Raw genomic sequence first — 26,748 nt, 5'->3', positions numbered from 1 at the left:
TAGCGTGAGCTTGGCGGGCCGGAGAGCAGAGAGGCGGCAGGGGGACGGGAGCAGGGCAGTGCGTGAGTGAGGGGAGATGAGGAAGGGTGTTGGATTATATTCTAACTGGAATGAGAAGCTCTGGGTGGCTTAACAGATTTGAGTCACGTTTGTAGAAATGATCACGCTAGATGCTGGGCGGAGGATGGGCAGCAGGGAAGTGGCAGGACGCTGTTTTGCGGCGTAGGCAAGAAGTGACATGGCTTAGACTAGGATGAACAGAGGAAGTGGTCAAAAGGGACCTGATTCCAACATATTTGGGCCGCTAATTTCACTACTCAACAGAGGGCACTTACTGAAGACATGCTACTTCCACCCCATTTCTCACCCCTAGGGTGCATAGGAAAAACCCCCAGGGCGTTGTTCCCTGGACCTTACATGCTATGTGTCTGTCCATGTGGTTCAGACCCCCTGCCGTCCCCACACCCTTGACCCAGTACAGCCGGGGCGTTGGCTGGGTGGTGGCCGTGTGTGTGTGTGTGTGTGTGTGTGTGTGTGTGTGTGTGTGTGTGTGTCTGACTTTGTGCCCCTCCTTGTGCCTGCCTTAGAGCCGGAACACGAGCTATTCCTCGTGTATGGCAAGGGCCGGCCAGGCATCATCCGGGGCATGGATATGGGGGCCAAGGTCCCCGACGAGCACATGATCCCCATCGAGAACCTCATGAACCCCCGGGCCCTGGACTTCCATGCTGAGACCGGCTTCATCTACTTTGCCGACACCACCAGCTACCTCATCGGCCGCCAGAAGATCGATGGCACTGAGCGGGAGACCATCCTGAAGGATGGTAAGGGCCCCAAAGTGGGCGGTGTGTGGATGGGACCCCCAAGGCACGTGCCCACCTGAGGCAGGAAGTGATTGGGGGCCTGGGCGTCTCTCTCCTGGTGCCCTTCCAGCGTGGAGAGTCCCCAGCTGACTGGCTAGCTGGCCTGGTTGGCATGGAGATGAGGGGATAGACAGATTGACCCCTGGGTGACCCCCTTCTTGGCTGAGCCGGGAAGAGGCCGGAGGATGGATGGCTAAGGCCGTGTGGGCCGTCCTTGCCAGCCTTGGGGAAACTCAGGGTCTCTCTGCCGTTGGCTCTGAGCCCCGGAGCTTCACGCGGCGCACAGCCGGGGAGAGGCCTGAGGCTCTGAATCGGCGCAGACACACCGGCACACGTGTGTACACACAGGGTCTGTGCAGCCAGACCTCACGGCCGCCAAGAGCTGCATGCTTACATGTCCTGAGAAAATTGTGTTTTGTGAATGGAATCCAGTTTTTCCCTCTGAGCTGCCCCAGCAGGTCCGCAGTGCACTGTCTTCTGAGTATCCATCGGCGTGGAGGCTCTGAGCCTCCGAGCGCTGCACCATGCCTCCCGGGTGTTAGGAGCTCCCAAACGTGCACTCGGGCCCCCAGGACAGGGCTTCCTAACCAGTCAGTCTGGCTGGTGCTGGTTACCACCCCTTGGCCTGCTCTCCATCCCCCACCTCGGCTCAGAGAACCTCAGCCGTCAGCAATCATAAGACTTCGGGGAAATCAAAAGTAACTCCTCATCAGGAAAGGACTGGGGTTCCCTATACCAGGGATGCTATTTAGCTTGAGAAGAAGCCTGTGGCTAAGTGAAAAATCACTCCCTAACTTACTCATTTTGTTAGCTCAGGAGTTTTAGGCCTGGGATGTGGCGTCGCACTTGTGCCCAGAGCCACATGCCTATTGCTTCAGCTGTCCACCCCAGCTCAGGCCCTGACGTGCCTTCTCAAGTGAGCCCACGTGTGCCACGTAGGTTTTCTTGCTGCCATGTGCAGCTTTTTTTTTTTGCGGTACGCGGGCCTCTCACTGTTGTGGCCTCTCCCGTTACGGAGCACAGGCTCCGGACGTGCAGGCTCAGCGGCCATGGCTCACGGGCCCAGCAGCTCCGCGGCATGTGGGATCCTTCCGGACCGGGGCATGAAACCCGTGTCCCCTGCATCGGCAGGCGGACTCTCAACCACTGCGCCACCAGGGAAGCCCTGCCATGTGCAGCTTTGAGAGACCCCGACTCAACACAGATGTGGCAGCACAAACGACCTCCCAGGCTCCTTCCTCCAACCTCTCATTCCATCCCATCCCAGCCACTGTCTAGGGCACAGGAGTCTCCCGGCATTCCCCACTAGCCAAGTGCTCCAAGGTGCAGGTATCTTAAGAGCCAGAGGCCGGCAGATTTGAGCCTCCTTTGAGGCTCTCCCTCCTTGCTCCGCCCCGCCCACTGCAGGCATACACAATGTGGAGGGCGTAGCTGTGGACTGGATGGGGGACAATTTGTATTGGACGGATGATGGGCCCAAGAAGACCATCAGTGTGGCCAGGCTGGAGAAGGCTGCTCAGACCCGCAAGACCTTAATCGAGGGCAAAATGACACACCCCAGGGCCATTGTGGTGGATCCGCTCAATGGGTGAGTCCTCCCACCGCCTTGGGAGGGGAGGAGCCAGGGACTGCATGGGCCTCAGGACTGGGGGATAAGAGAGAGAGTGGACAGGGGAGGGCAGCCGAGGTGGGATGCTTCGGTGAGAATTGGGCTGAAAGGGGAAAAGGTGTCCCCACCTACAGGGCAATGGGAGTGATGCTCTAAACACATACATAGAAATCTGGTCCTGTCACTCCCAGCGGGCCCTCCCCTGGCTCCCCTTGCCCTTATCAGCCCCGGGGTCCTACAGGGTCTGCCTGCAGCTCGTTTGACCTCATCTGCACCTCACATCCTGCATTTGCAAGTTCTGTCCCCACTGCCTGCTGTCTGTTCCTTAAACCAGCACTCCAGCTCTTCCTACCTCAGGGCTTTTGCTCTTGGAGTTCCTCTGCCTGGGACTCCCAAGTATTTGCATATGTGGCTCCTTCTCAGCTCAAATGCCACTTCCTCAGAGAGGCCTTCCCGACCGGCTGCCCGGGCACTGTCCATGCCATGCCCCTGCTTCGAGTCCCTCCTGACTCCTGTCGCTCTGCGTCGTGTGTGACCCTCTCGACTGACTTGTTTCTTGTCTGTGTCCTGGGTGGGACATATCCGTATGAGAGCAGGGGCTTTGGCTGCCTTGGTCTCTGCTGGGTCCTCCAGCACCAGAACTGTGCCCAGTTCAGTAGGCATTCAACAAATATTTGTTGAATGGAGGAATGAATGAATGAAATATGTGGGCTGAGGGTGAGCAGGGCAGGAAGACCCCCGTGAGGAGCTCTGGGATGCCCGTCTGGATTGGGATCACAGGGGAGGATGTTGATGGCAGGGGTGGCTATGTGGTGCTGACCAGTAGCTGCCCACAGGTGGATGTACTGGACTGACTGGGAGGAGGACCCCAAGGACAGTCGACGAGGGCGGCTGGAGAGGGCCTGGATGGACGGCTCACACCGAGACATCTTTGTCACCTCCAAGACAGTACTTTGGCCCAATGGGCTGAGCCTGGACATCCCAGCTGGGCGCCTCTACTGGGTGGACGCTTTCTATGATCGCATCGAGACCATCCTGCTCAATGGCACGGACCGGAAGGTGGGCAGGCGTGCGCCTGTGTGTGGGTGTTCATGTGTGCATTGCTGGACCACATTTCTGTGCGGGTGAGGCTGTGTGTCTGAATGTGTGGGCGCCTGTGTGTGTCCGGGCCTGTGTGCTTCGTGTGTGTTTACCTGTGAGCCTGCGGGTGTGTCCCTCTGTGTGCTTGGGTGCCTGTGTCTTACGTTGTTCGAGGATTCGCTTCTATCAGAGTATCTCTGTGACCACGCACGTGGTCTGTGGGCCTGACCACCTGTGTGAACACCTGAGCCTACACATCGCGTGCGCCTCTGCCTGGCTGTGCACATACAGGCAGCACACACTGGCGTGTGTGCCCCTGTACAGGCGCGAGATGCCTGGAGACGGTGTAGGCGCACGCTCGTTCATTCCGGGGGCTACGTCTTCATTCATGAGCCCCGTGCAAGTCTAGGCGTGTGGACCAAGCTCTTTCATGGCGTGTAAGGCCCTTTATGGTGTGGCCCCTGACCGTCTCTGTGGTCCTCTTTCACCCTCTGCTCCCTGCATCCCGGCACTTGGAACAGCAGCACTAGACAGCTTTCAAGTCCGGCACACGTCAAGGTGCTGCCCTCCTTGCTGCCGCTCATGCAGATTCTTCTGCCTCCACCCAGCTCCTCCTCAGCTGGCACAGCACTCGGGCGGGCCACCTCCTCTGGGGTGTCGTCTCCAGACCCCTCTCCGCCGTGGACAGCCTTGTGTGCCTTTCCTGAGACGATAGGCAGCTCCAGCGAAGGGCTCGCGTCTTTTCCATTTCTTAGTGCTACCTTAACAGATCCTGGCAGATGTGTGGTGGATGAAGAAACGAATGCATGGATCCTGGATGTCTGCGCGCTACTCTGTGTGCGCGCGTGCGTGCGCGCGTGCGCCTGTGTTGGAGGGACATGAATGAACACGAATCGGCCCGAGAGAGGACTGCGGGCAAAGCCCCCCGTCAGCGCTCTGCTGGCTTCAGGGCCTGGCACTTCATGGCGTGCACCCCGGGGGCTTCTAGGCTGATGGCCAGGCCATGGACATATGAGTGTACAGAACACTGACCGCCCCCGGGCCTCCCTGAGGCACCCCCACTTGTCTCCCAGCTCCTTGGTAACCTCTTCTCCATTCCTAGATTGTGTACGAGGGTCCGGAGCTGAACCACGCCTTTGGCCTGTGTCACCACGGCAACTACCTCTTCTGGACTGAGTACCGGAGTGGCAGTGTCTACCGCTTGGAACGGGGCACAGGAGGCACGCCCCCCATCGTGACCCTTCTGCGCAGCGAGCGGCCCCCCATTTTTGAGATCCGCATGTATGATGCCCAGCAGCAGCAAGGTACCCCTGGGCTGGGACTTGGGTCTGGGGTGGGACCTAGATCGGGGGGTGAGGGCACTCCCCAGGGATCCCAGGCTCTAACTTCGGAGACTCTCGAGAAGAGAGGCCCCCACCCCAATTTGACCTTCTGTGTTCCCTATCTCCCCCCTGCCCCATGACTGCATCTCCTCTTCTTCAACCCCTCCGTATTTCCTCTTTCTGTCTCCTCCTTTTAATGCGTCTCCTCCCCCGGCCTCTCATCTCCCCTCTCTGGCCTTTCCTGACCCTGCTGAAACCCATCCCCTGTCCTCCCCGTCCTTCCTCCTCCCACCCGTGACCCCTCCTTCACAGTGGGTACCAACAAATGCCGGGTGAACAATGGCGGCTGCAGCAGCCTGTGCCTGGCCACCCCTGGGAGCCGCCAGTGTGCCTGTGCTGAGGACCAGGTGTTGGACACAGACGGTGTCACTTGTTTGGGTACGAGGGGCCCAGCTGGGGTGGGAGGTGGGGGAGCAGACCCCAGCAGGAGGAGGCCACGGTGTCCCCGTCGGAGATGAAGGAGGCAAAGAGGGCCCTGGGGGCAACAGGAGGTGAGGGATGGGGTGAGAGAAGAAGGCTCTGAGGGCTGGAGGGTGTTTCGGGGTGACCAGGGGGTGGGAGGTTTGGGAAGGCATGAAAATCAGGGAAACCAAGTGAGGAGCAGGACAGCTATGGAAAGAGAAAACCATTAACTTTTTACATTTATTTCCGCATTATTAAAGTTATACAACAATAGTTCAGAATATTGGAAATTAGAGGAGAGAAAAAAAGCCCAATCTCACCAGCAAACACCACTATATTGTTAGTATTGTGGTAAAGGCACACCATCCTTTTTTCCTTAGGTGGGTTTTTACATGGTTGGAATATACTGTATATAAATGTTTTCTGCCCCTTTTGGCTCATATATGTCACAAATTTTCTGTGTTATTATTGCCTTATTTTAAATAGCCCCATTTTTTAATAAAAGCGGGTCATGCTCATTGTAAAAATAAATGAACAGTATAGAAAAATACAAAAGAGAAAGTACAAATCATCCCAAATTCCGCCACCCATAGATTGCACCGTTACCATTTCAGTGAACAACCTCCCAATTTCTCTATATATTTACTTTTGCTTAAATGGAATCGTGCTGCACATGCTGTTCTGTTTCCTGCATTTGTCACTTGACGGTGCGTCATGAATACATCAGCAGAATTTCTAATGGCCAAAATATATTTAATTGGGTAAACATCCCATAATTTACTGAACCATTTCTCTACTGTTGGATGTTTAGGTTGTTTCCAGTTTTTTGTTGTAATCACAGCCAGCATTTATTGAACACGGACTATGTACTACGCATGGTTATAAGCAGTCCTCATGCAGTAACTTATTTACTCCTTAAACTATTCCTGTAGGGAAGGTATCTTTATTACCCCAATTTATAGAGGAAGAAATTGAGGCCCAAAGTTAGAGCAGGGGTTTGAACCCAGGAACCCTGACCCAGAGTCTGTTTATTAATCACCTGCTCTGCTATTTCTTATAGCTTCATGCCTTCCCATATTCCGGATGATTTCCTTAGGATAGAATCCCAGAAGTGAAAATGGGTCAGTGGGCCATAGTGTACACCTAAGAGTGAGTGACTGAGGCCAGGCGCAGGGCAAGAGGATTGGTGAAGAGGAGCTTAGAAACTGAGGGGCCAGCATTATGGAAGAGTCACCTGTGTGCACATTGAAATCACCAAGAATAAAGAGGGAGTGATTATGGAGAAAGTGACCCTGAACCAGGAGCTAAAAACCCTTAAGGATGCTGGGGACTAGCCTGGGGTCCTTTGAAGTAGGGGTTCGTATATAGTCTAATAACATGAAAGTCAATACTGATGTTTCAGAGGGGAGAGAGGGAGAATGGTCTGGAAGCACAGGTGAGGAGCAAGGCGGACACATACAGCCTCTAGGTCCAGTGGTCCTTGGGACCCACAGGATTAGAGGGGGTGAGAGATGGGTCAGAAAGGCATGCACAGAGCAGCGGGGGCCAGGGCCAGGGACTGACATGGGCGTCCTGGGCTTCCTGAGCTTACCCTGTGCAAACACAAAGGACGAAGTGATTTCACCGCTGATAGCCAAAGGCAGGAAAAAGTCCAGGGGCCAGAGCAGGGGCCGAGGGTCCTGGAGATGACTTCCAAGGGGCAGTTCATGGAGATGGCAGGGAGGGGCAAGGGGCGGGCTGCTCGGTGGGGACAAAAGGATGGGGAGCTCTAGGCTCTCTTGGAAGCTCCTTTATTCTCAGACCATATTGCGGTACTGGAAGCAGCAGAGCAAACATCACCCTTGTGGCCTGACAAAGAGTTGCAGTTTCCACCCAGATAATTTCTTCACGAAGAACTATGCACTAGGAAAGATGACTGTGTATATTATTTTAAAATCATAAAACAAGCCAACAGGGGACAGGGGGCTCGGCACCTGTCCGTGACCTGGGTCTGACTTTCCCCCTCACGCCTCGTGGTACCCACAGCGAACCCGTCCTACGTGCCCCCACCCCAGTGCCAGCCAGGCGAGTTCGCCTGTTCAAACAGCCGCTGCATCCAGGAACGCTGGAAGTGCGACGGGGACAACGACTGCCTGGACAACAGCGACGAGGCCCCTGCCCTCTGCCGTGAGTCCCTGCTGCACAGCCGGCCCTTGGGCAACAGCTGGAGAGCTGGGGGCCCCTCCCTCCGGCTGACCCCTGACCTCTCCCTCCTCAGATCAGCACACCTGCCCCTCGGACCGGTTCAAGTGCGAGAACAACCGTTGCATCCCCAACCGCTGGCTCTGTGACGGGGACAATGACTGCGGGAACAGCGAAGACGAGTCCAATGCCACTTGCTCAGGTGTGGGAGGGGCGTGACCACGCCGGCACCCCTCAGTCACCAGGGCAGGGCAGGCGGGGGAGCCAGGCTTGGGAAGACAGAGGGGCCTCAGGGAGAGACAGGAGCACGGGGCACCCAGGGCAGAGGGGAAGGGAGGACAGGGTTGGCTGGGAGGCCCGTGCTTGCAGGGGACAGAGCACAGCTCTAGGTTGGGGATGACAAGCAAGGCGGTGGGTCTTCTCCTTGGAGGACACCAGCGACCCCTCGAGAGACGGGGTGAAGCGTCCGGTGTGAGACCACGTAGGTGATTTTGAATGATGTCTCTAAGAAGAATAGCTTTGAGGTCCCTGGGGAGACTTCCAGAGAGGCAGAGAATAATAGCAAAGCAAGTGAAATTAAAGAGGGGACTCAGCTGTGAGCACTCACGCCCATCCCTGTCCCCAGCTCGCACCTGCCCGCCCAACCAGTTCTCCTGTGCCAGTGGCCGCTGCATCCCCATCTCCTGGACGTGCGACCTGGATGACGACTGTGGGGACCGCTCCGATGAGTCAGCCTCGTGTGGTGAGCAAGACAGCAGGAAGGCCAGGCTGGCACGGGGAGGGAGGGCCCACGAGAGCGTGCCCTGGGGCGGGGGTGCTGGAGAGTCCCTGCACCTTAGTACCTGGGTGGCCTTGGGCAAGTTGCTCGATCTCCGTGGGCCCCTGTGAGTTTCGTCTGCAGAGTGGGGATAATACTGGCATCCACGTCACAGCACTGATGTAGGGGTTCAGTGAGATCATGCGCGGGGAGCACTCGGCGCACGGCCTGCGTTTGGTAATTAGTTGCTTCAAAAAAAGGATGCTTAGAGGGGTAGGAGTGAATGGGCAGAGTTCCAGGCCAAGGCACCTCCACTTAGCCTTCCCTCCCCCATCTGGCTGGGCTGAGGGCTGCCGGTTATGGGAAGGACCCAGCGCCCACCTGCTTGGTGCTATGATGCTCAATAATCTTGAGGACCCTACTCAGCTACTCTTTCTCCCTGACAGCCTATCCCACCTGCTTCCCCCTGACTCAGTTTACCTGCAACAACGGCAGATGCATCAACATCAACTGGAGGTGTGACAATGGTAAGAGCTTGTTTCCCTTCACCTGCCCTGATTCCTAGGAAAGCTAGAAGCCACAGGCAGGCCCTGGGTGGCAGGTGAAGGGGTTTTAGAATCAAGCCAGGGCCTTCCTCCAGTTCACAGAAGTCCCCCTGGGTTGTCCAGGAGAAATAAGGACAAGCTAGAAACACTGTGGGGGAACCAAGATGGACCCAGGGGATACCCCGCCCATCACCTGTCAGTGCCATTCCTCCCCGGGCAGGGCCTGAGCTGCCCATCCTCTGGCAGAGGCTCAGGGGCCAGGGAGAGATGAGCAAGGAGAACCCATGCCCAATGCCATTCTCCCTGCAAACCCCGTCTCCTGGGGTCCCTCCAGGCTCTGGCTCCAGACTCGGGAGCCCACCTGGCAGTCAACCCTGGACCAGGTGATGTCAGCCGTGGGGGCCAGTGGACTGTTGTGTCTGTGCCGTCTTGGGGCTCTGGTCGTGTCTGGTGTGGTGTTGTGACGTGTTGCAGCAGTGGCTCGAGCCCTGGCTAATGTGTGTGAGGATGTATTGGGTCAGCCCCATGTTGCCCCTCATCTTTGCCGTGTCTCGTGTGCCAATGGTCGCCTTGGCGGTTTCTGTGTTTCAGAGAAGGATTGTGGGGACGGCTCTGATGAAAAGACCTGTCCTGAGCCTGCCGGTCAGTGCATAGAAGCACATGCACCATCTCCCCTAGAGCCCCAGCTGGCCTTGGGCCTCCTCCCAGGAGCCCCATGCAGCTCCCCGCCCCAGAGCTCCTAGGATGTGAAGGAAAAGCAAGGAGAGAAAAGAGAGAGGAAATGACAGAGGGAGAAAGAAAACAGTGAAAGGGAAAGCAGAGAGGGCAGAAGGAGCCTTTCACAGGAGAGATGACAGAGAGGCGGGGACAAGAAGACCAAGACATGGGGGAAGGAGAGCGTCAGAGATGCAGAGGCAGCTGGAGAAGAGGCAGGAACACAACCCAAGGGGGACGGCCAAACCTGTCTTCTCGGGCGTCTTGAAAATGTGAAGGGAAGTCTGGTGCCCCCCCTCTCCACGAGGCCCAGAATGCAGGACGTTGGCTCAGTCACCCTCAGATGCCTTCAGGCGGGGGCCTCCCCCAGCCTTCCCAGCTGCAGGCAGTGCCCCTCATGAGCCGGGAGCCCAGAGCTTGGGGCTGGTGATGCCCACGCTCAGGGCGGGGCCTGATGAACACCTTCCCTCCCCAGCAGAGAGGCCTCACCTATACTCCGCCCACCTTCGTCCCGCCAGAGCCAGAGAAATCCCTGCCTTTCCCCCAAAGCAAGCGGACCCCTGTTCCTACACCCTGCTGAAAGGGGAGAGGAATGAGTCCCAGCCCCAGCCCCAGCCTCCCGAGACTCAGGGAAGGGCCCTTCTGGAGCCCGCCCTGCCTCTCTCCCTGCCCCCGTCACGTGGGCCATGGTGCATGGTGCAGTCTATGCAGTTTCTGTGTCTTTTCTGTTTTTTATTTTCTCAGTGGGAGGGATGGGGTGGCTCGAGGGTGGGAACGGGGAGGCGGGAGTGGGGGCCCCATGCTGGGGTCATAGAGAAGGCCACTTGCTGACCCCGGCTCTCCTCTTCCCTTCTTGCCTCCCCCCAGACAACGACTGTGGGGACAACAGTGACGAGGCCGGCTGCAGCCACTCCTGCTCCAGCACCCAGTTCAAGTGCAACAGCGGGCGCTGCATCCCTGAGCACTGGACCTGCGACGGGGACAACGACTGCGGGGACTACAGCGACGAGACCCACGCCAACTGCACCAACCAGGGTGGGCACCTAGGGACCAGTGGGGTGGGGACCAGACCATTCCCCCATCCATCCACCCTCCCCACTGCGTGTTTCCACCATCGGGGAGCCAGAGATAACCCGGACGTGGCTCTTATCCTTCAGCAGTTTCCAGTCCTGTGGGAGAGGGAGGTTGTCGACAACTCATTGTCACACGCTGTTAAGATCTCAGGCTTTGCCGTGGGGTGGCCTTGGGTTTGAGCACCATCTCCGCAGCTCACTATCTGGGTGGCCTCGAGCAAGTTATTTAATCTCCGTGGGCCCCTGTGAGTTTCATCTGCAAGGTGGGGATGATGATAGCACGGGCATCATCGTGTTGATGTGAGGCTTCAGTGAGATGGCACGCGGAAGGCACACAGCTCGTTTTTGGTAGCTGGTAGCATGAAAAAGGGATGCTCAGAGGGGTAGGGGTGAATGAGCACAGTGGGGACCAAAGGAGAGAAGGGTTGGCTCTGTGGGGTCCCCAGTGCCGAGGCCTCCAGGACCTAGCGTCTGTGGGATCCCCCGTGGAGGCGGGGGTTACTGGAAGGCACAGACCTCCTCAAGGGGTGTTGGTTTCTCATCCCTGGCCGATGGTTACCATGGAAGAATGCAGACCCGAGATTGCCCTGACCTCAAGAGAAGTCAGAAATGCAGATTTATAGGTGAAATCTACCCATTTTAAAGCACTGGTATATTCGTTTCCTAGAGCTGCTGTAACAAAGTACCACAAACTAAGTAGCTTAAACAACAGAAATGTATTGTCTCACAGTTCTGGAGGCTAGAAGTCCAAGACCAAAATGTTGGCAGGGTTGGTGCCTTCTAAGGGTTATGGGGGAGAATCTATTCCAGGCTCCTCTCCTAGCTTCTGGCGTTCGACGGCAATCGGCGTTCCTTGGCTTTTGCGTGCTTCACCCCGATCCCTGCCTCCATCTTTCATGGCGTTCTCGCTGGGTGCGTGTCTGTCTCTGTGTCCAGGTTTCCTCTTTATATGAGGACGCAGTCATATTGGACTAGGGCCCACCCTAATGACCTCATCTTAAGTTGACCGTCTGCAAAGGAAGACCTATTTCCAAATAAGGTCATGTTCACAGGTACTGTGAGTTAGGACTTCAGCACCTTTTTAGGGAGAGCAAATCAACCCATACCACTGGAAATTGATTTGAAAAGTTTTAAAAACATGGCAGACCAGAATCTCTCTGTAGGCCTCATCTGGCCCCTGGACCACCAGTTTACAACCTCTGCCTTGTAGAATTAAGGTGCGCATACGGGGGACAGTACTGAAAGCACTGAGTACCCACTGCAGGCCCAGCACTAAGAGGCAGGATGGGGAGGGTCTCCCGAGGCCCAGGAAACAGTCACTGAGCCTCGAGGGCCGTCTCTGAGAAGGGTCGGGTGAGTGGGACGGGTAATAGTGCCTTGGGATTCTGAGAAGAGGACCCCTGGAGCCCCGTGATGTGGTGAGGTGGGAAGAGCTCTCTGCCCCTCACAAGCTGGGTGAACTCGGACAAGTTGCTTCCTCTGAGCCTTGGCTTCCTCCTCTGTGAAGTGAGAGGAGATGTGCGGGGGCCTGGCCCGTGGGAGCAGGGATGTCATGATTGGTAGTTAACCGTTGTTAACTATGGTTGTGAGCTGGAATGGTCTGGGACCATTCCGGCGGAGGTGGGATTTAAACTGGGCCCCGAAGAGGGATTAGGCTGTGGGTAAATGGACAAGAGAGAGGGTCTTTTTTTTTTAAATTTTTATTGGGGTGTAGTTGATTTACAATGTTGTGTTAGTTTCAGGTGTACAGCAAAGTGAATCTGCTATACATATACATAGATCCACTCTTTTTTAGATTCTTTTCCCATATAGGCCATTACAGAGTATTGATTAGAGTTCCCTGTACTATATAGTAGGTTCTTATTAGTCATCTGTTTTATATATAGTAGTGTGTAGGTGTCAATCCCAGTCTTCCATTTTATCCTTCCCCCGCTTACTCCCGGTAACTAGAGGAAGGGTCTTTAGATGGAGGGTGGGAGTGGCCTGGAGAACCCAGCAGTAGGACTTCGAAGGTGAAACTGAGTACTGCTGCAGGGGCCAGTGGGGCTGGGTGGGGCCCCTCAGACTAGAGGGGACAGCAGGGAATGAGGCAGTGCCTGGAGGGGGCAGATTACAACAGCAGGTGAAAGCAGGTCAGGCACTGGGGACCTTCGAAGGATCTCAAAGCTGGAAGGTGATAAGATGTAGGAAATGCTTTCAGAAGACAATCCTGGAAGGGCATTAGATTGGAAAGAGGTTCAGGGGCCCTGAGGAAGGAAACTCGGCTCAGAGGTTGCTGCTGAAGTCCAGGCATGAGATGAGCGCGTCGACCGTGTTCCTGGTGGGGCAGGTAGGGGGAGCGACCGTGCTCCTGGAGGGGCAGGTAGGGGGAGCGGGAGTAAAGTGAGGCTCGTGCACAGTCACCTGTGCCTCGGGTGCTGCTTCCGCTCCTTCCCCAGACTCCTGAGTCAGATCTCACCGGAGCAGCCAGTGTGATCCTACAGAACATGTCAGATCTCTCCCCGGCCCTGCCCTCAAGGCTGCACTGGCTCCCTGTACACTTTGAATTCCTGCTGAGCCCCGCTCCATGGCCTGCAGGGCTCCCCCAACCTATCTGACCTGCATTCCTGCCACTCATCTCCTCCTTCACTCTACTCCAACTGTGCAGCCTTAAATATGCCCTGGGCATTTTTCCAATATGCCCTGCATGGTCCTACCTCAGAGACTTTGCACTAGCTGTTCCCTCTTCCTGGAATGCAACTCCAGGTAATCTCATGGCTCACGTCATTCAGGCCTCGGCTTAAACATCTCCTGCTTAAGGGCCTTTCCTGACTGTCTTGTCTCAAGTAGCATCCCATCATCCCTGACCTTGACCTGGCTTTGTCTGCGTAGCCTTGATCACTAGCTGCAGTTCCATTCTGGATTTTTGTGTCATGTCTTCACTGTTTCTCTTTCCTGCTAGGAATTCGGCTCCATGAGGGTAAGGACTTGGTCTTGTTCATGCTGGCACCTGAAACAGTGCCTGGCACACAGTAGTTGCTCAATAAGTGTTTGTGAAGTGAATGAATGAAACGGAGGCTAGGCTAAGGTGGGGGCATTTGAGCTCTGGCTTATTAGCAAATTGCTTATCCAGTCAAGCTCTCGTGTGTAAAATAGGGAGATTAGACGAGATGATTTCTGAGTCCTGGAAGGTGTAATAGCCCTGACTCTGGGTTAGCGCTTTCGAGGGGTGTCAGCAGGACTCAGAGAACTCTCCATCCCTGCCTCAGCTCATAGCCCCAGGCTGGGTGTAGCAGGAGGGGGTTGAGAAGGTAGAGATGGGAACAGCTGACCTGGAGCCCTCAACCCCCACCCCCCGTGCCCTCCACCTGTCCCCCTGCAGCCACAAGGCCTCCTGGCGGCTGCCACAATGATGAGTTCCAGTGCCGCCTGGATGGTCTGTGCATCCCCCTGCGGTGGCGCTGCGATGGGGACACTGACTGCATGGACTCCAGTGACGAGAAGAGCTGTGAGGGAGTGACCCACGTCTGTGACCCCAATGTCAAGTTTGGCTGCAAAGACTCTGGTAAAAAGGACTGAAGGGAAACAACGTGGACAGGAGGAGACCCTGTTGAGAGCAGAGCAGTGGCAAGGGAGACAGCCCTGTACTGTGAGGAGTGGGGTGGGGACATTGTGAGGCAAAAGGCTGCACAGAAAAAGCCTGTGATTGATGCAAGGGGGAAGGTATGCAGGGGCCAGGGCCTGCACTAAGGGCCCTGGGAACCAAAACCCTCACCAGTGTTGAGCTTCACCACCTCCTACAGATTCCTACCTTCTTTGTTGCCCATGTGAATTTGACAGAAAAAGCCTCAAGGTTCCTAGTGGACCCCAAAGCCTTGTAGTCGTGACCCTGTGAGAGAGGCCCACTGGGTCTGGGGAGAAGGGCGCAGAGAGCCCTGCTGCCCAGGCCCGGCCCCTCATGCTCTACCCGTCCCCCAGCTCGGTGTATCAGCAAAGCATGGGTGTGTGACGGCGACAGCGACTGTGAGGATAACTCGGATGAGGAGAACTGTGAGTCCCTGGCCTGCAGGCCACCCTCACACCCCTGTGCCAACAACACCTCGGTCTGCCTGCCCCCTGACAAGCTGTGTGATGGCAACGACGACTGTGGAGATGGCTCAGATGAGGGAGAGCTCTGCGGTGAGGCCTGGGCCCATGAGAGGCCCCAGCAGAGGAGTGGGCAGGGGGGCTGGATAAGGAGTCTGGGCCAGGCCAGGGCAGTGGAACAGGACGAGCTCTGTGGGGAGAGGGCTCAGACTGGAAAAGGGCAGCTGTGGCAGCTGGGCAAGTAGTACCCAGAGCAATTAACAAAAACCCGTGTCGATTCAGGACTCACTTTGCCAAGAGGCTGTGCTAAGCGTCACGCCGTTATAGCATTTAATCCGTAAAGGAGCCCTGTGAGGCAGATACGATCCTCACCCCCATCTTACAGATGAGAAAACTGAGGCTCAGAGAGGTTAAATAACTGGCCCAAGGTCACACCGCGCGTGAAGTGCTGTGGAGACAGTGCAGCGCAGCCCCACCCCGCAGGCGCAGCCCACTCAGCCACGGCTCGTGCTGCAGAGCCGTGCAGAGCGGCCTTATCTCCTCTGAGCCAAGCAGAGTCAGGTTCTCGGAGGAGAAGAGTAGGAGATAAGGACTGGCCCCGAGAACTGCTGACGGGTCATCCTTCAGGGCTGGCAGGTCCCAGGGCGTGTCAGAGGACCCAGAGCAGGACACTCCCTACCACAGCCCCCCAAAATCACACCTACATCAGGAGAGAGAGAGAGGAAAGGGGACCCTCCCAGAAAGAGGCGAAAGGCTGGGGCCCCCACGGTGGGCTCAAGACGGGGCAGGGAAATAGAGGCCAGAGAGAGATGCAGCCACAGCGGGGGGGTGCTCCTCAGGGGAAGGAGAGGGTTGGTCCTACGTGGTGGGCGCCAGGGTCCTGCCTCCTTCCAGATCCTGACCCTGGTCCTGTCCCTCGCTCCCCACCCCGCAGACCAGTGCTCTCTGAATAACGGTGGCTGCAGCCACAACTGCTCGGTGGCACCTGGCGAAGGCATAGTGTGCTCGTGCCCTCTGGGCATGGAGCTGGGCCCTGACAACCACACGTGCCAGATCCAGAGCTACTGCGCCAAGCACCTCAAGTGCAGCCAGAAGTGCGACCAGAACAAGTTCAGCGTGAAGTGCTCCTGCTACGAGGGCTGGGTGCTGGAGCCGGACGGCGAGAGCTGCCGCAGCCTGGGTGAGACGCGGGTCGGGGTGGCCGGGCAGCTGGGCAGGCCGGGCAGGCCCCTGAGCTGCAGTAGGCTGGACTCGGGCGGCCGAATGCCAGAGGCTGAGGTTTCCATCCAGGCCCGGTGCCAGGGCCCATGGAGAGAGACCCTGCCTGCCCCTGGACAGGGTGGCTCGGAGGCAACAGGCCCCTTGTGACCCTATCACACTCCTCCCCAGACCCTTTCAAGCCGTTTATCATCTTCTCCAACCGCCATGAGATCCGGCGCATCGACCTTCACAAAGGGGACTACAGCGTCCTGGTGCCCGGCCTGCGCAACACCATCGCCCTGGACTTCCACCTCAGCCAGAGCGCCCTCTACTGGACCGACGTGGTGGAGGACAAGATCTACCGCGGGAAGCTGCTGGACAACGGAGGTGACCACCGCCTGCCCAGGACCGACGCAAGGCCCAGTGCACCCAGACCGGGCCCTTGGGCACTCAGAACCATGGGACCAGATGCAGGCTGCCAGGAGCAGAGGCCCTTAGCTCCCCTGTCCCCCACACTCTTGTTAATTGGGTTAGATTTTGCTGTGGGTCTCAGTGCCTGACGCCCCGTAATTATTGTCAGCAGAGCTGCCAGACTGATAATTAACAAAATGATCAGCCTTTCTTTGAAACGGCCAGAATTGCAGGCTTGCAAGAAAAAAGGCATTTAGGGGTGGGGTACCTGAACCCTGCCTGCTGTCCCAAGGCGGCCTGACCCATCACAGATTTCCTGCACTGATAATACACATTCCTGGGACTTCCCTGGCAGTCCAGTGGTTAAGACTCCACGCTTCCACTGCAGGGGGCACAGGTTTGATCCCTGGTCGGGGAACTAAGATCCCGCATGCCCCTCGGCGCGGCCAAAACAAAAAACCAAAAAAACCCACATTCCTGAGCCCCTGCTACACACACCGGGCCCAGGGGAGACAGCAGGGAGCAAACGGGCCAAAATGTCTGCCCTCATGGAGCTTACACACCAGTGGGAACGTCAGATATAAACACAGCAAATGAGTACAACACGGACTGTGACAGAGCGGGTAGCACTGTGGATAAAAAGAAAGGAGGCAAGGTGGGTAGGGAGAATGGGGGTGGCATTTGAATAGGATGGTCAAGGAAGGCCCCCTGAGAAGCTGACGTCTGAGCAAAGACTTAAAAGAAGCACAGTTTACTAGAGGAGTTGGTATTGTTTGTCATAGAGAAACCCTGGAACCATCTCAAATATCCATCAACAAGAGAATGGCTTAGTAGACTGTGAAAATGTCCACACTATGTCATGGTTTCTAAATTAATGACATATATATACATATATATGTACACACATATATGTATATAAAACCATTGAAAAACCTCTAGAAAGTTCTGTCTGCCTCATATTGGGTCTAGGTCTGTTCCCCAAAGCCCTCACCCTCTGCTCTGACCTCCTACCAGGGATTAGCCCTTCAGAGAGTTGCAGGCAGAAGATAGCTGCCACTTCCCCTTCTCCAGTGTTCTAGAAGCCAGGCTTCTACTTGACCTCCTGGGGCAGGGGGCCCGGGTGAGGAGAGCGGGGGCTCTGGGAACCCCAGTCAAATCTGGAGCACACCAGAGGTGTTTGCGGAGGTGTCAGGGTTGAGGGTGGGCCATCCAGGGTTCCTAGGATATCGTGAATTCACCCCACCCCAGGCGATTCTAACCTCCTGCAACCTCTCTTCTCCAGCCCTGACCAGTTTCGAGGTGGTGATTCAGTACGGCCTAGCCACACCCGAGGGCCTGGCTGTAGACTGGATTGCAGGCAACATCTACTGGGTGGAGAGTAACCTGGACCAGATTGAGGTGGCCAAGCTGGATGGGACCCTGCGGACCACGCTGCTGGCCGGTGACATTGAGCACCCAAGGGCGATTGCACTGGATCCCCGGGATGGGTGAGGACCCCGCCCAGCCCTGTTCTGGCCTCATGACCCCCCTGAAGCCTCGTTCGGCCGGGCCGGGCCAGGCGTAGCTGCCTCCTCAATGCTATTTGCTCCCTCCGGCCTTCACCAAGGATCCTAGCAGAGCCCCTTCCCCGGGCCTCGACCTTGGCCATCCTGACCCCCCCCCCGCTCCCCAGGATCTTGTTTTGGACGGACTGGGATGCCAGCCTGCCCCGCATCGAGGCAGCCTCCATGAGTGGGGCCGGGCGCCGTACCATCCACCGGGAGACGGGCTCTGGGGGCTGGCCCAACGGGCTCACCGTGGACTACCTGGAGAAGCGCATCCTCTGGATCGACGCCAGGTCGGCACCAGCGCCTCGTCCCGGAGGCCTCCATCCTCCCCTCCTCCTCAGGGACAGGGTGGAGCCAAGGGTCCCGGGACCTGGCAGCCATGAGGGTGGTGAGAAGGCCCGGGGGAGCTGGAGCCAGAGCCACACGGCCAAGGGCCCAGGAAGAGGACTGAGTGAGAGGAGAGTCTGGGCTGGGGAAGAGGTGCAGATGGAAGAGGGTAGAGGCAGGGCTGCCCCCTGCACAGGAGTGCCCGCCGAGGGCTGAAGTGCAACGCCATCCTCACTCACACATCTGTGTGCTCTCCTAGGGGCTCTGTCTGCCCAGGGAGAGGGGAGACGTTTTCTAGGTGGTGTCCCCAAAGGGGGCCCCTTTTTCTAGTCTTCACCACAGCCCTGTGTGCTAACAGCAGCCCTGGGGAGAAGCAAGCTGAAAGACCTGGGTCAGGGGAATTGGGGTCAGAGCTGGGATCCCAGACCTCGAGCCACGTGGTTCCTGCTCCACAGGGTGCCGTGGGCTGGGGCATGGAGGGTGGGAGCCCCAGGCCACGTGCCCCGAGGTCTGAGGTCCCCACCCGGCTCCTCACTCTGCCCCGACCACGCTCTCAGGTCAGACGCCATTTACTCAGCCCGTTACGACGGCTCCGGTCACATGGAGGTGCTTCGGGGACACGAGTTCCTGTCGCACCCGTTTGCAGTGACACTGTACGGTGGCGAGGTGTACTGGACGGACTGGCGGACAAACACGCTGGCCAAGGCCAACAAGTGGACCGGCCACAATGTCACCGTGGTACAGAGGACCAATACCCAGCCCTTCGACCTGCAGGTGTATCACCCCTCCCGGCAGCCCATGGGTAAGGGACCAGAGAGGAGCCAGCAGCCTCTGTGGAAGCTTCCAGGAGAGGAGGGGTCTATGCTGGGGCGGTGGGGGTGAGCCAGCCTGCTGACAGAGGCGGGTCTGGCAGCAGCGATGCTGGGACAGGAAGGGGAGTGGAGAGGGTGAAGGCCAGGTGAGCAGGGCCGGTAGCGTCACTGGGTGCTCTTGCTTTCCCCTGCCCTCCCAGCTCCCAACCCCTGTGAGGCCAATGGGGGCCGGGGCCCCTGCTCCCACCTGTGCCTCATCAACTACAACCGGACGGTTTCCTGCGCCTGCCCGCACCTCATGAAGCTCCACAAGGACAACACCACCTGCTATGGTAGGAGGCCCCCCTCCAGAGCTGGGGTAAACCAAGGCCGAAGGGGAAAGGGTCGGGTGCCCAAGCTCCAGGTTCTAGTGAAGGTCGGCAGTCTCAGCTGGGAGGATCCTGAACGGAGAGGCTCCAGAGACAGCTGCCGTAGGAAGAGGCTGGCACTCCGGCAGGAGGGTTATGCCCAACAGGGTCTCCCTGACAGCCAAGGGCCAGCAGCAAACAGAAGGAGCCAGGAGAGTCCGGGGGGTGGGAAGCGTGGAGGCAGGGGGCCGCTGTCAGTGACCTGCCCCGTGCCCACAGAGTTTAAGAAGTTCCTGCTGTACGCACGTCAGATGGAGATCCGGGGCGTGGACCTGGACGCCCCCTACTACAACTACATCATCTCCTTCACGGTGCCTGATATCGACAACGTCACGGTGCTGGACTACGACGCCCGAGAGCAGCGCGTTTACTGGTCCGACGTGCGGACCCAGGCCATCAAGCGGGCCTTCATCAACGGCACAGGCGTGGAGACGGTTGTCTCTGCAGGTTCTGTCCTGGCCTTGGGACCCCTACTGGGCATGGGTACCCCCCAACCCCGCCCTCGCTCCTAACCCTGGTCCCAGCCCCACTCCCTGGTCCCCTTGGTCCTGATGTTCCTTCTCCAAATTCTTTTCCCTCTCTGGCTCCAGTCCTGGTTTCGTGATCCCTGTTCCCCCAGAAACCAGGCTGGCCCCTCCCCGCGAGCCTCCTGACCTGTGTCCTGAAAACACCCAATCACAGCTCCCCACTGTGTCCGCAGACTTGCCAAATGCCCATGGGCTGGCTGTCGACTGGGTGTCCCGAAACCTGTTCTGGACAAGCTACGACACCAACAAGAAGCAGATCAACGTGGCCCGGCTGGACGGCTCCTTCAAGAATGCGGTGGTGCAGGGCTTGGAGCAGCCCCACGGCCTGGTTGTCCACCCGCTGCGTGGGTAGGTCCAGGGCCCAGGGTTGAGGAGATTGGGGTGTGGGGTGGGGGAAAAGAGGACTCTGACCCTCCCCTCCTGGCGCCCCCAGGAAGCTCTACTGGACGGACGGTGACAACATCAGCATGGCCAACATGGACGGCAGCAACCGCACCCTGCTCTTCAGTGGCCAGAGGGGCCCAGTGGGTACGAGCTCACCCTGCTGCCCTGCAGCCCTGCCTCCCCTAATTCCTCCACCAGGAGATGCTCTCAGGGTTCTCCCCAGTTGTCGCTCCATCTCCCCAAACTTCTGGCTTAGTACTTGCCCTCACCACCCTCCTCCCAAAACCACACACATACTCTGTACCTCACTCTGTATCCCCAGACATGAGAGGCCCAGCTGGGTCAGGCTCCTGGATTCCGGCCCTGGTGCCGTGCTCTCTGGCAGTGACACCCCCCTCCTCTTCCAGGCCTGGCTATCGACTTCCCTGAAAGCAAACTCTACTGGATCAGCTCCAAGAACCATACCATCAACCGCTGCAACCTGGACGGGAGTGGGCTAGAGGTCATCGACGCCATGCGGAACCAGCTGGGCAAGGCCACCGCCCTGGCCATCATGGGTGAGGGCCACTGGGTGGGAGCAGGGACCAGAGCAGAGCAGGCGGGCCAGACGGGCCAGGAGACAGGGCTGGCCTGGGGGCGGGGCCTTCCCCAGGGTCTCATCCCCTCCTGCCACCACAGGGGACAAGCTGTGGTGGGCAGATCAGGTGTCAGAGAAGATGGGCACGTGCAACAAGGCCGACGGCTCGGGCTCCGTGGTCCTGCGGAACAGCACCACCCTGGTGATGCACATGAAGGTCTACGATGAGAGCATCCAGCTGGGTGAGGCGGGGGCGAGGGGCAGGGGCAGGGCGAGTGGGATGGGGGTCACAGAGGTCGGGGCTGTGGCCAGGAGGGGCTGCGGGAACCCCTGGGCAAGTAAGCAAATGGGAGTGAAAATGCGTTAGGCTCTGCTCACCACCCAAGGGCCAGGGGCCCTGCAGGACAGAAGACCTGAGAGCTGGGTTGGGTGGTGACCCCCACAGGGTCCAGGGTAAAGAGGTGTGAGCCTGACGCCGCGGTCCCGAGGAGAGCCACTGACCCTTTCTCTCTGCCTCCCACCTGACCCCAGACCACGAGGGCACCAACCCCTGCAGCGTCAACAACGGCGACTGCTCCCAGCTCTGCCTGCCCACGTCGGAGTCCACCCGCTCCTGCATGTGCACAGCTGGCTACAGCCTCCGGAGTGGCCAGCAGGCCTGCGAGGGTCAGTGCCCCTGCCCCTGCTCCCCGCCTTGACCCTGGTCCCCAACCCACCCCGACCCTTCCTACTCTACAGCCCACCTTCCTCTTCTCACCTTGGGGACAGGACCGAGTTCATCGTGTATTGAGTGTTCTCTGGGTTAGATGCTTAGTCAGCGCCCCCTGTGCTGCCTGCCGTGGAGGAAGCCAGGGGGCAGAAGCCCCTGTCCCTGTGCTCTGCAGCCTTAACCAGGAGGGGCGACCAGCGTGAAGTGGCTCTGACTTCAGTAGGATTTTGGAGAAACAGACATTGGAGGGGGCGCCAGGGCCACTTCACGCCAGAGGTGTGCTGGCCGCTGGGTTTTATAGGGCACGAAGGATTTGAGTGTGTGGTTTGAAGAAGGGATGATACTTAAGGCAAGGGGTCCAGAGCAATAGGAGGGTGTGTGCAGGGCCCTGAGGTGCCAACCCGCATGGCGCAGGGTGTGGGGAGCCATGGGTGAGGCTGTGGGGTAGGCGGGACTCCACGGGTTCTCAGCCAGGAGCACCTGGAAGGTGGTGTTTGGGGCAGATTAACCTGGCGGCAGAGAGCCGGCTGAGTGGGGGAGGGAGAAGCCAAGGCAGTCAGACCAGTCAGGGGGCTGTTGGCCTGGGCTAGGGCTTAGCAGCTGGATTGAAGAGAAGGGATGAAGCTCAGAGACGTTTCACAAGAACTTGCCGCCTGATTTACAAGCCTGCCCCAGGACAGCACTTCCCGAAGTGCACTCCTGGGAACCTCCCGCTTTGATGGGATAGATGTTATAGAAAGAAACACTGGGTTGGACAAAGTTGAAGTGCTTTTCTGCTGCACAATTTCTCAGAGCCTTGAATAGGCTCATCTGCACAGAAGTTTTCACGGGACGACTCTAGTGTTTGCGGTCTCCCCAAACTCGCTCGACCATGAGTCCTTTTTTTCAGGGAGCCTGAGCAACCAGGACCCATTTAGGGGATTCATTTGAGGACAGGCTATGTGAGGGGATAAAGGCAAGGGAGGATTCTAGGGTGCATGGAGAGTGGCTCCTGGTAAGAAATGGGAAACTGGGAAGGAGACTGGCTCAGGAGCGAGGTGTCAGAGACAGGGGTGTGACACAGACCAGATGGATGAGAACAAAGAGGAAATTAAGGTGGAAACCTAGAGTTGGGTACTGTCCTCCCCAGATTCTCCCTAACATCTTTGGGGGTGCAGGGCTGTGTGGATTGAAGTGGGACTGGAGGGCAGAGCGCAGAGAGAAAACCAGGTCTCTGCTGCCCTCTAGTGGGAACTATAGGTCTCACAGGTGGTTCCCCAGAGCTGCATGCTCCCTTGCTCTCTCCCAGCCAGGTGACCTCCCTGCCCAAGCCCCCAGGCTAGAGTATGTGTTGAGGGGGGAGGTGTGATGGCTGGGAGAAGGTATCAAAAGGGTTCGAGGGTGACAGAAGCCAAGCTTAAGGGGTGTCAGCAAAGCCTATGCCCAAAGTGTCCTTGTGTTGCAGGTGTGGGCTCCTTTCTCCTGTACTCTGTGCATGAGGGAATCCGGGGAATCCCCCTGGATCCCAACGACAAGTCAGACGCCCTGGTCCCAGTGTCGGGGACCTCCCTGGCTGTCGGCATCGACTTCCATGCTGGTGAGACATTTGGTGGCAGGAGGGGGTGGGACATGACCTTCCCTTTGGGGTGGTGTGCTCTGGGGCTCCAGGGAGAGGCTGCCTGACCGCAGCTGGAAGGGGCGACGCTTACCACAGCTGCCCCTGCCCCGCTATGTCCGCTTCCAAGTCCCGGGTCCCCCCAGCTCTCAGTCGCCTCTATCCTTACCCCTCGTGATTTTGACCTCCCACCTTCCCCCTACCTTGCTGAGAGTCCCCATGTTGGCTCCTCCACCTCCAGAAAATGACACCATTTACTGGGTGGACATGGGCCTAAGTACCATCAGCCGGGCTAAGCGAGACCAGACGTGGCGTGAGGACGTGGTGACCAATGGCATTGGCCGCGTGGAGGGCATCGCAGTGGACTGGATCGCAGGTGAGTTGCGGAAGGGCTGAGGGGCTGCAGGTGAGGCAGAGGACTGGGGAAGTGGGATCTCAGAAGGAAGGTTCTGAGGAGAAGGGGTAGGCAGGAACAGATGGGGAGAAGCAGGCGTATCAGGGGGCTGGAGGGAACCAGGTACCTCCATCCCCAGCCGACCCCTGAGCTCCCCCTTACTCCCTCCTCAGGCAACATCTACTGGACAGACCAGGGCTTTGACGTCATCGAGGTCGCCAGGCTCAATGGTTCTTTCCGCTACGTGGTCATCTCCCAGGGTCTGGACAAGCCCCGGGCAATCACTGTCCACCCGGAGAAGGGGTGAGGAGCTGGACAGGCTGACCACTCCTGGCTCTGGCCTGGCCTGGTCCCTCTGGCCACAGGCCCCCTCTCCTCCATGTTCTGGGGACTGACCCCCCTCTTCCGCCTCCACCCCAGGTACTTGTTCTGGACCGAGTGGGGCCAGTATCCGCGTATTGAGCGGTCTCGCCTGGACGGCGCTGAGCGAGTGGTGCTGGTTAACGTCAGCATCAGCTGGCCCAACGGCATTTCAGTGGACTATCAGGTTTGGATGCAGGCTTGGCCCTGGGGCCGATGGGATGGACCCCGTACTCTGAGGGGCAGTTCCCCTTACCCTGTGCCCTGCTCCCCACTGAGTCTCATATGATGTGCCCATTGGTGGGTAGATGCGGACCCAAGGAGTCGTGGGGTCCTCTGGCCCAGCGCCCCACCCAGAGTAGGATTCCACCACCCCAGAAATGGCGGAGGGGGTCACTCAGAAGCGGGCACTGAAAGAATGCCGAGAGGTCGGCATGTCGGCATTTCAGGGAGCGGGAAGATGTGGAGGAAGGAGGGGAAAGACGAGAGAGGCAGGAGTGAGTGGGACATGGGGTCTGGCAGTGAAGCGGGTGCCTCCGGCCCGCAGGATGGGAAGCTATACTGGTGCGACGCCCGGACCGACAAGATCGAGCGGATCGACCTGGAGACGGGCGAGGACCGCGAGGTAGTTCTGTCCAGCAACAACATGGACATGTTCTCGGTGTCCGTGTTTGAGGAGTTCATCTACTGGAGTGACAGGTGGGCCACTGTCCTGGCCTTCCCCTGGGCCGTCCGTCCCCTCCCCCCGGCCCCGGATGACATCCTGCTCGTGGTCCTTGCCTTCCCCCAGGACTCACGCCAACGGCTCCATCAAGCGCGGGAGCAAGGACAACGCCACAGACTCCGTGCCCCTGCGAACGGGCATCGGCGTCCAGCTCAAAGACATCAAAGTCTTCAACCGGGACCGACAGAAAGGTGAGGCTGGGGCTCCGGGCTGGGCAGGAGAGGCCGGAGGGCCCCACCTGGGAGCCCAGAGTGAGAAGGGCTGGGAGAGAACTTAGACCCACAGGGCACCCTCTAGGGTCCCACGAGGCTGAGGAGTTGAGCACAGGGGCCTGGAGGGTTGTCTGAACTGGGGATACCGAGGCAGAGCCGGGCGCCAACCAGCGTTTCCACCTCGGCTGCGATGACAGAGGCACCAAGGTGGCCCTGCCCTCTGTAACCTCCGCCTTCCCGGTCCCCCCACCCCCAGGCACCAATGTGTGTGCGGTGGCCAACGGTGGGTGCCAGCAGCTGTGCCTGTACCGGGGGGGCGGGCAGCGGGCCTGCGCCTGCGCCCACGGGATGCTGGCTGAAGATGGGGCGTCGTGCCGCGAGTACGCGGGCTACCTGCTCTACTCGGAGCGCACCATCCTCAAGAGCATCCACCTGTCGGATGAGCGCAACCTCAACGCGCCGGTGCAGCCCTTCGAGGACCCTGAGCACATGAAGAACGTCATCGCTCTGGCCTTCGACTACCGAGCGGGCACCTCCCCGGGCACCCCCAACCGCATCTTCTTCAGCGACATCCACTTTGGGAACATCCAGCAGATCAATGACGATGGCTCGGGCAGGACCACCATTGTGGAGAGTGAGCCCAGACTTCCATTCTTCCCAGCAAGTGGAGGGGCGGGGAGTGCAGGGAGGGTCAGCACAGACTCAGGGTAGAGAAGCCACAGACACCAGCCAGCCCACCCCTGCCCCGGATCGGAATCCCGCCTGCCTCGGTGTCCCTGACATACGGCCACTGAATCACACGGCACCCATTGCAGTTCCTTGAAAGTCTCTCCTCAACTGGAGGCAGAGTTGGCCCCCTCTGGTCCTGGTTCTGCCCCCGGGCTACACAGAATAAGCCGAAGGTCTCCCCTGTGTGTCCGCTGCTCCCAGAACAGGCTGCAGAGATGGGGCGGGTGTAACCCCAGACACAGGATTTCAGTCACTTGGGCGAGTTTTCTGTGCTCTCTCAGCCTCAGATTGCTCGCCAGTGCACAGAGACAGGATGACCCGAGACGACAGGTGGGAGAGCTCAGCTCGGCGCAGGGCACATTGTGTGAGCTCCATAAAGGGTGGGGGGAGGTTAGAGCTGTCATCCTAGGACAGCCTTTCAGCTCTTTGAAAACTGCTATTTTATTCCACTAGTTTTCTCTTCTCCGGGCTGGATGCTCCTAGGTCCTTTGACTCATTCATTTGTTCATGCATTTATCACTCCTGCCCGTAAAGACCTGCCAGGCGCGGAACTAGGTGCCGGGTATACAGTGGTGATAAAAACAGACCTGTCTTTCAACCTCCTTGGCCCTTGTCTGCCTCACAGAATCCAGTCCCCACATCTGTCTAAAAATGTAGTGTCCAAAGCTGTACTCGATACTCTGTAATCGTAGCTCGATCGGGAGAGACTGGCAGAAGTGTCCCCTCTCTCCGGGCCATTGTTCGGGCTACAATACTTCTATTAACGCAGCTTTCTGGCAACCACATCGCCAGACAGCTTGAAGTCACTGAAACCCCTGAGGCTTTTTCTCTTAAACCTAAGTTCTGCTACGTCTCTTTCATCATGCACTCAGGTTCTTAACCTGAGCCTAAGATGTCTACCAGACAATTCAGTTCAGGGTCTTTTTAAGTCGGAAGCTCCCCAGTGCGGCCCACGTGGGATCTGATTTACTGAAATCCAGTTTGCGCCCAACTTGGTAGAACTTTAGCTCCAGGAAGTGTGACCACAGCGTAAAGCCAAATCTATCCAGCCGTGGGAGGACACAGAAAGAAGGGTTAGGGGGATGGACCATGGATCGTTTGGGTGGGAAATAGGGGGGTGCAGAAGGGGCTGGGGGCACCGAGGGCCACACCCACACACATTC

General features: G+C 58.1%; 1 protein-coding gene across 1 annotated transcript in view; it reads left to right on the top strand.

The window, feature by feature from the left end:
• Window positions 1-26,748, top strand: part of LRP1 (LDL receptor related protein 1) — a 79,492-nt gene that overhangs the window by 27,649 nt on the left and 25,095 nt on the right. The window contains 31 exon segments of the mRNA XM_060165816.1: window positions 588-824; window positions 2,271-2,451; window positions 3,309-3,531; window positions 4,655-4,856; window positions 5,187-5,312; window positions 7,362-7,502; window positions 7,594-7,719; window positions 8,143-8,259; window positions 8,721-8,801; window positions 10,401-10,568; window positions 13,968-14,150; window positions 14,564-14,764; window positions 15,606-15,851; window positions 16,061-16,258; window positions 17,565-17,769; window positions 17,955-18,119; window positions 18,714-18,958; window positions 19,169-19,300; window positions 19,595-19,822; window positions 20,076-20,250; window positions 20,336-20,430; window positions 20,694-20,843; window positions 20,965-21,105; window positions 21,395-21,529; window positions 23,017-23,148; window positions 23,408-23,542; window positions 23,734-23,863; window positions 23,981-24,107; window positions 24,468-24,619; window positions 24,711-24,835; window positions 25,113-25,490. Of these exon segments, the coding sequence (XP_060021799.1) occupies window positions 588-824; window positions 2,271-2,451; window positions 3,309-3,531; window positions 4,655-4,856; window positions 5,187-5,312; window positions 7,362-7,502; window positions 7,594-7,719; window positions 8,143-8,259; window positions 8,721-8,801; window positions 10,401-10,568; window positions 13,968-14,150; window positions 14,564-14,764; window positions 15,606-15,851; window positions 16,061-16,258; window positions 17,565-17,769; window positions 17,955-18,119; window positions 18,714-18,958; window positions 19,169-19,300; window positions 19,595-19,822; window positions 20,076-20,250; window positions 20,336-20,430; window positions 20,694-20,843; window positions 20,965-21,105; window positions 21,395-21,529; window positions 23,017-23,148; window positions 23,408-23,542; window positions 23,734-23,863; window positions 23,981-24,107; window positions 24,468-24,619; window positions 24,711-24,835; window positions 25,113-25,490 (5,280 nt within the window).

Source organism: Lagenorhynchus albirostris, chromosome 11 (genome assembly GCF_949774975.1).
Source record: "Lagenorhynchus albirostris chromosome 11, mLagAlb1.1, whole genome shotgun sequence".
NCBI classification, from domain to species: Eukaryota; Metazoa; Chordata; class Mammalia; order Artiodactyla; family Delphinidae; genus Lagenorhynchus; species Lagenorhynchus albirostris.
Note: the sequence above shows the minus strand (reverse complement) of the source record. Positions and strands in the feature narration are given on the sequence as shown.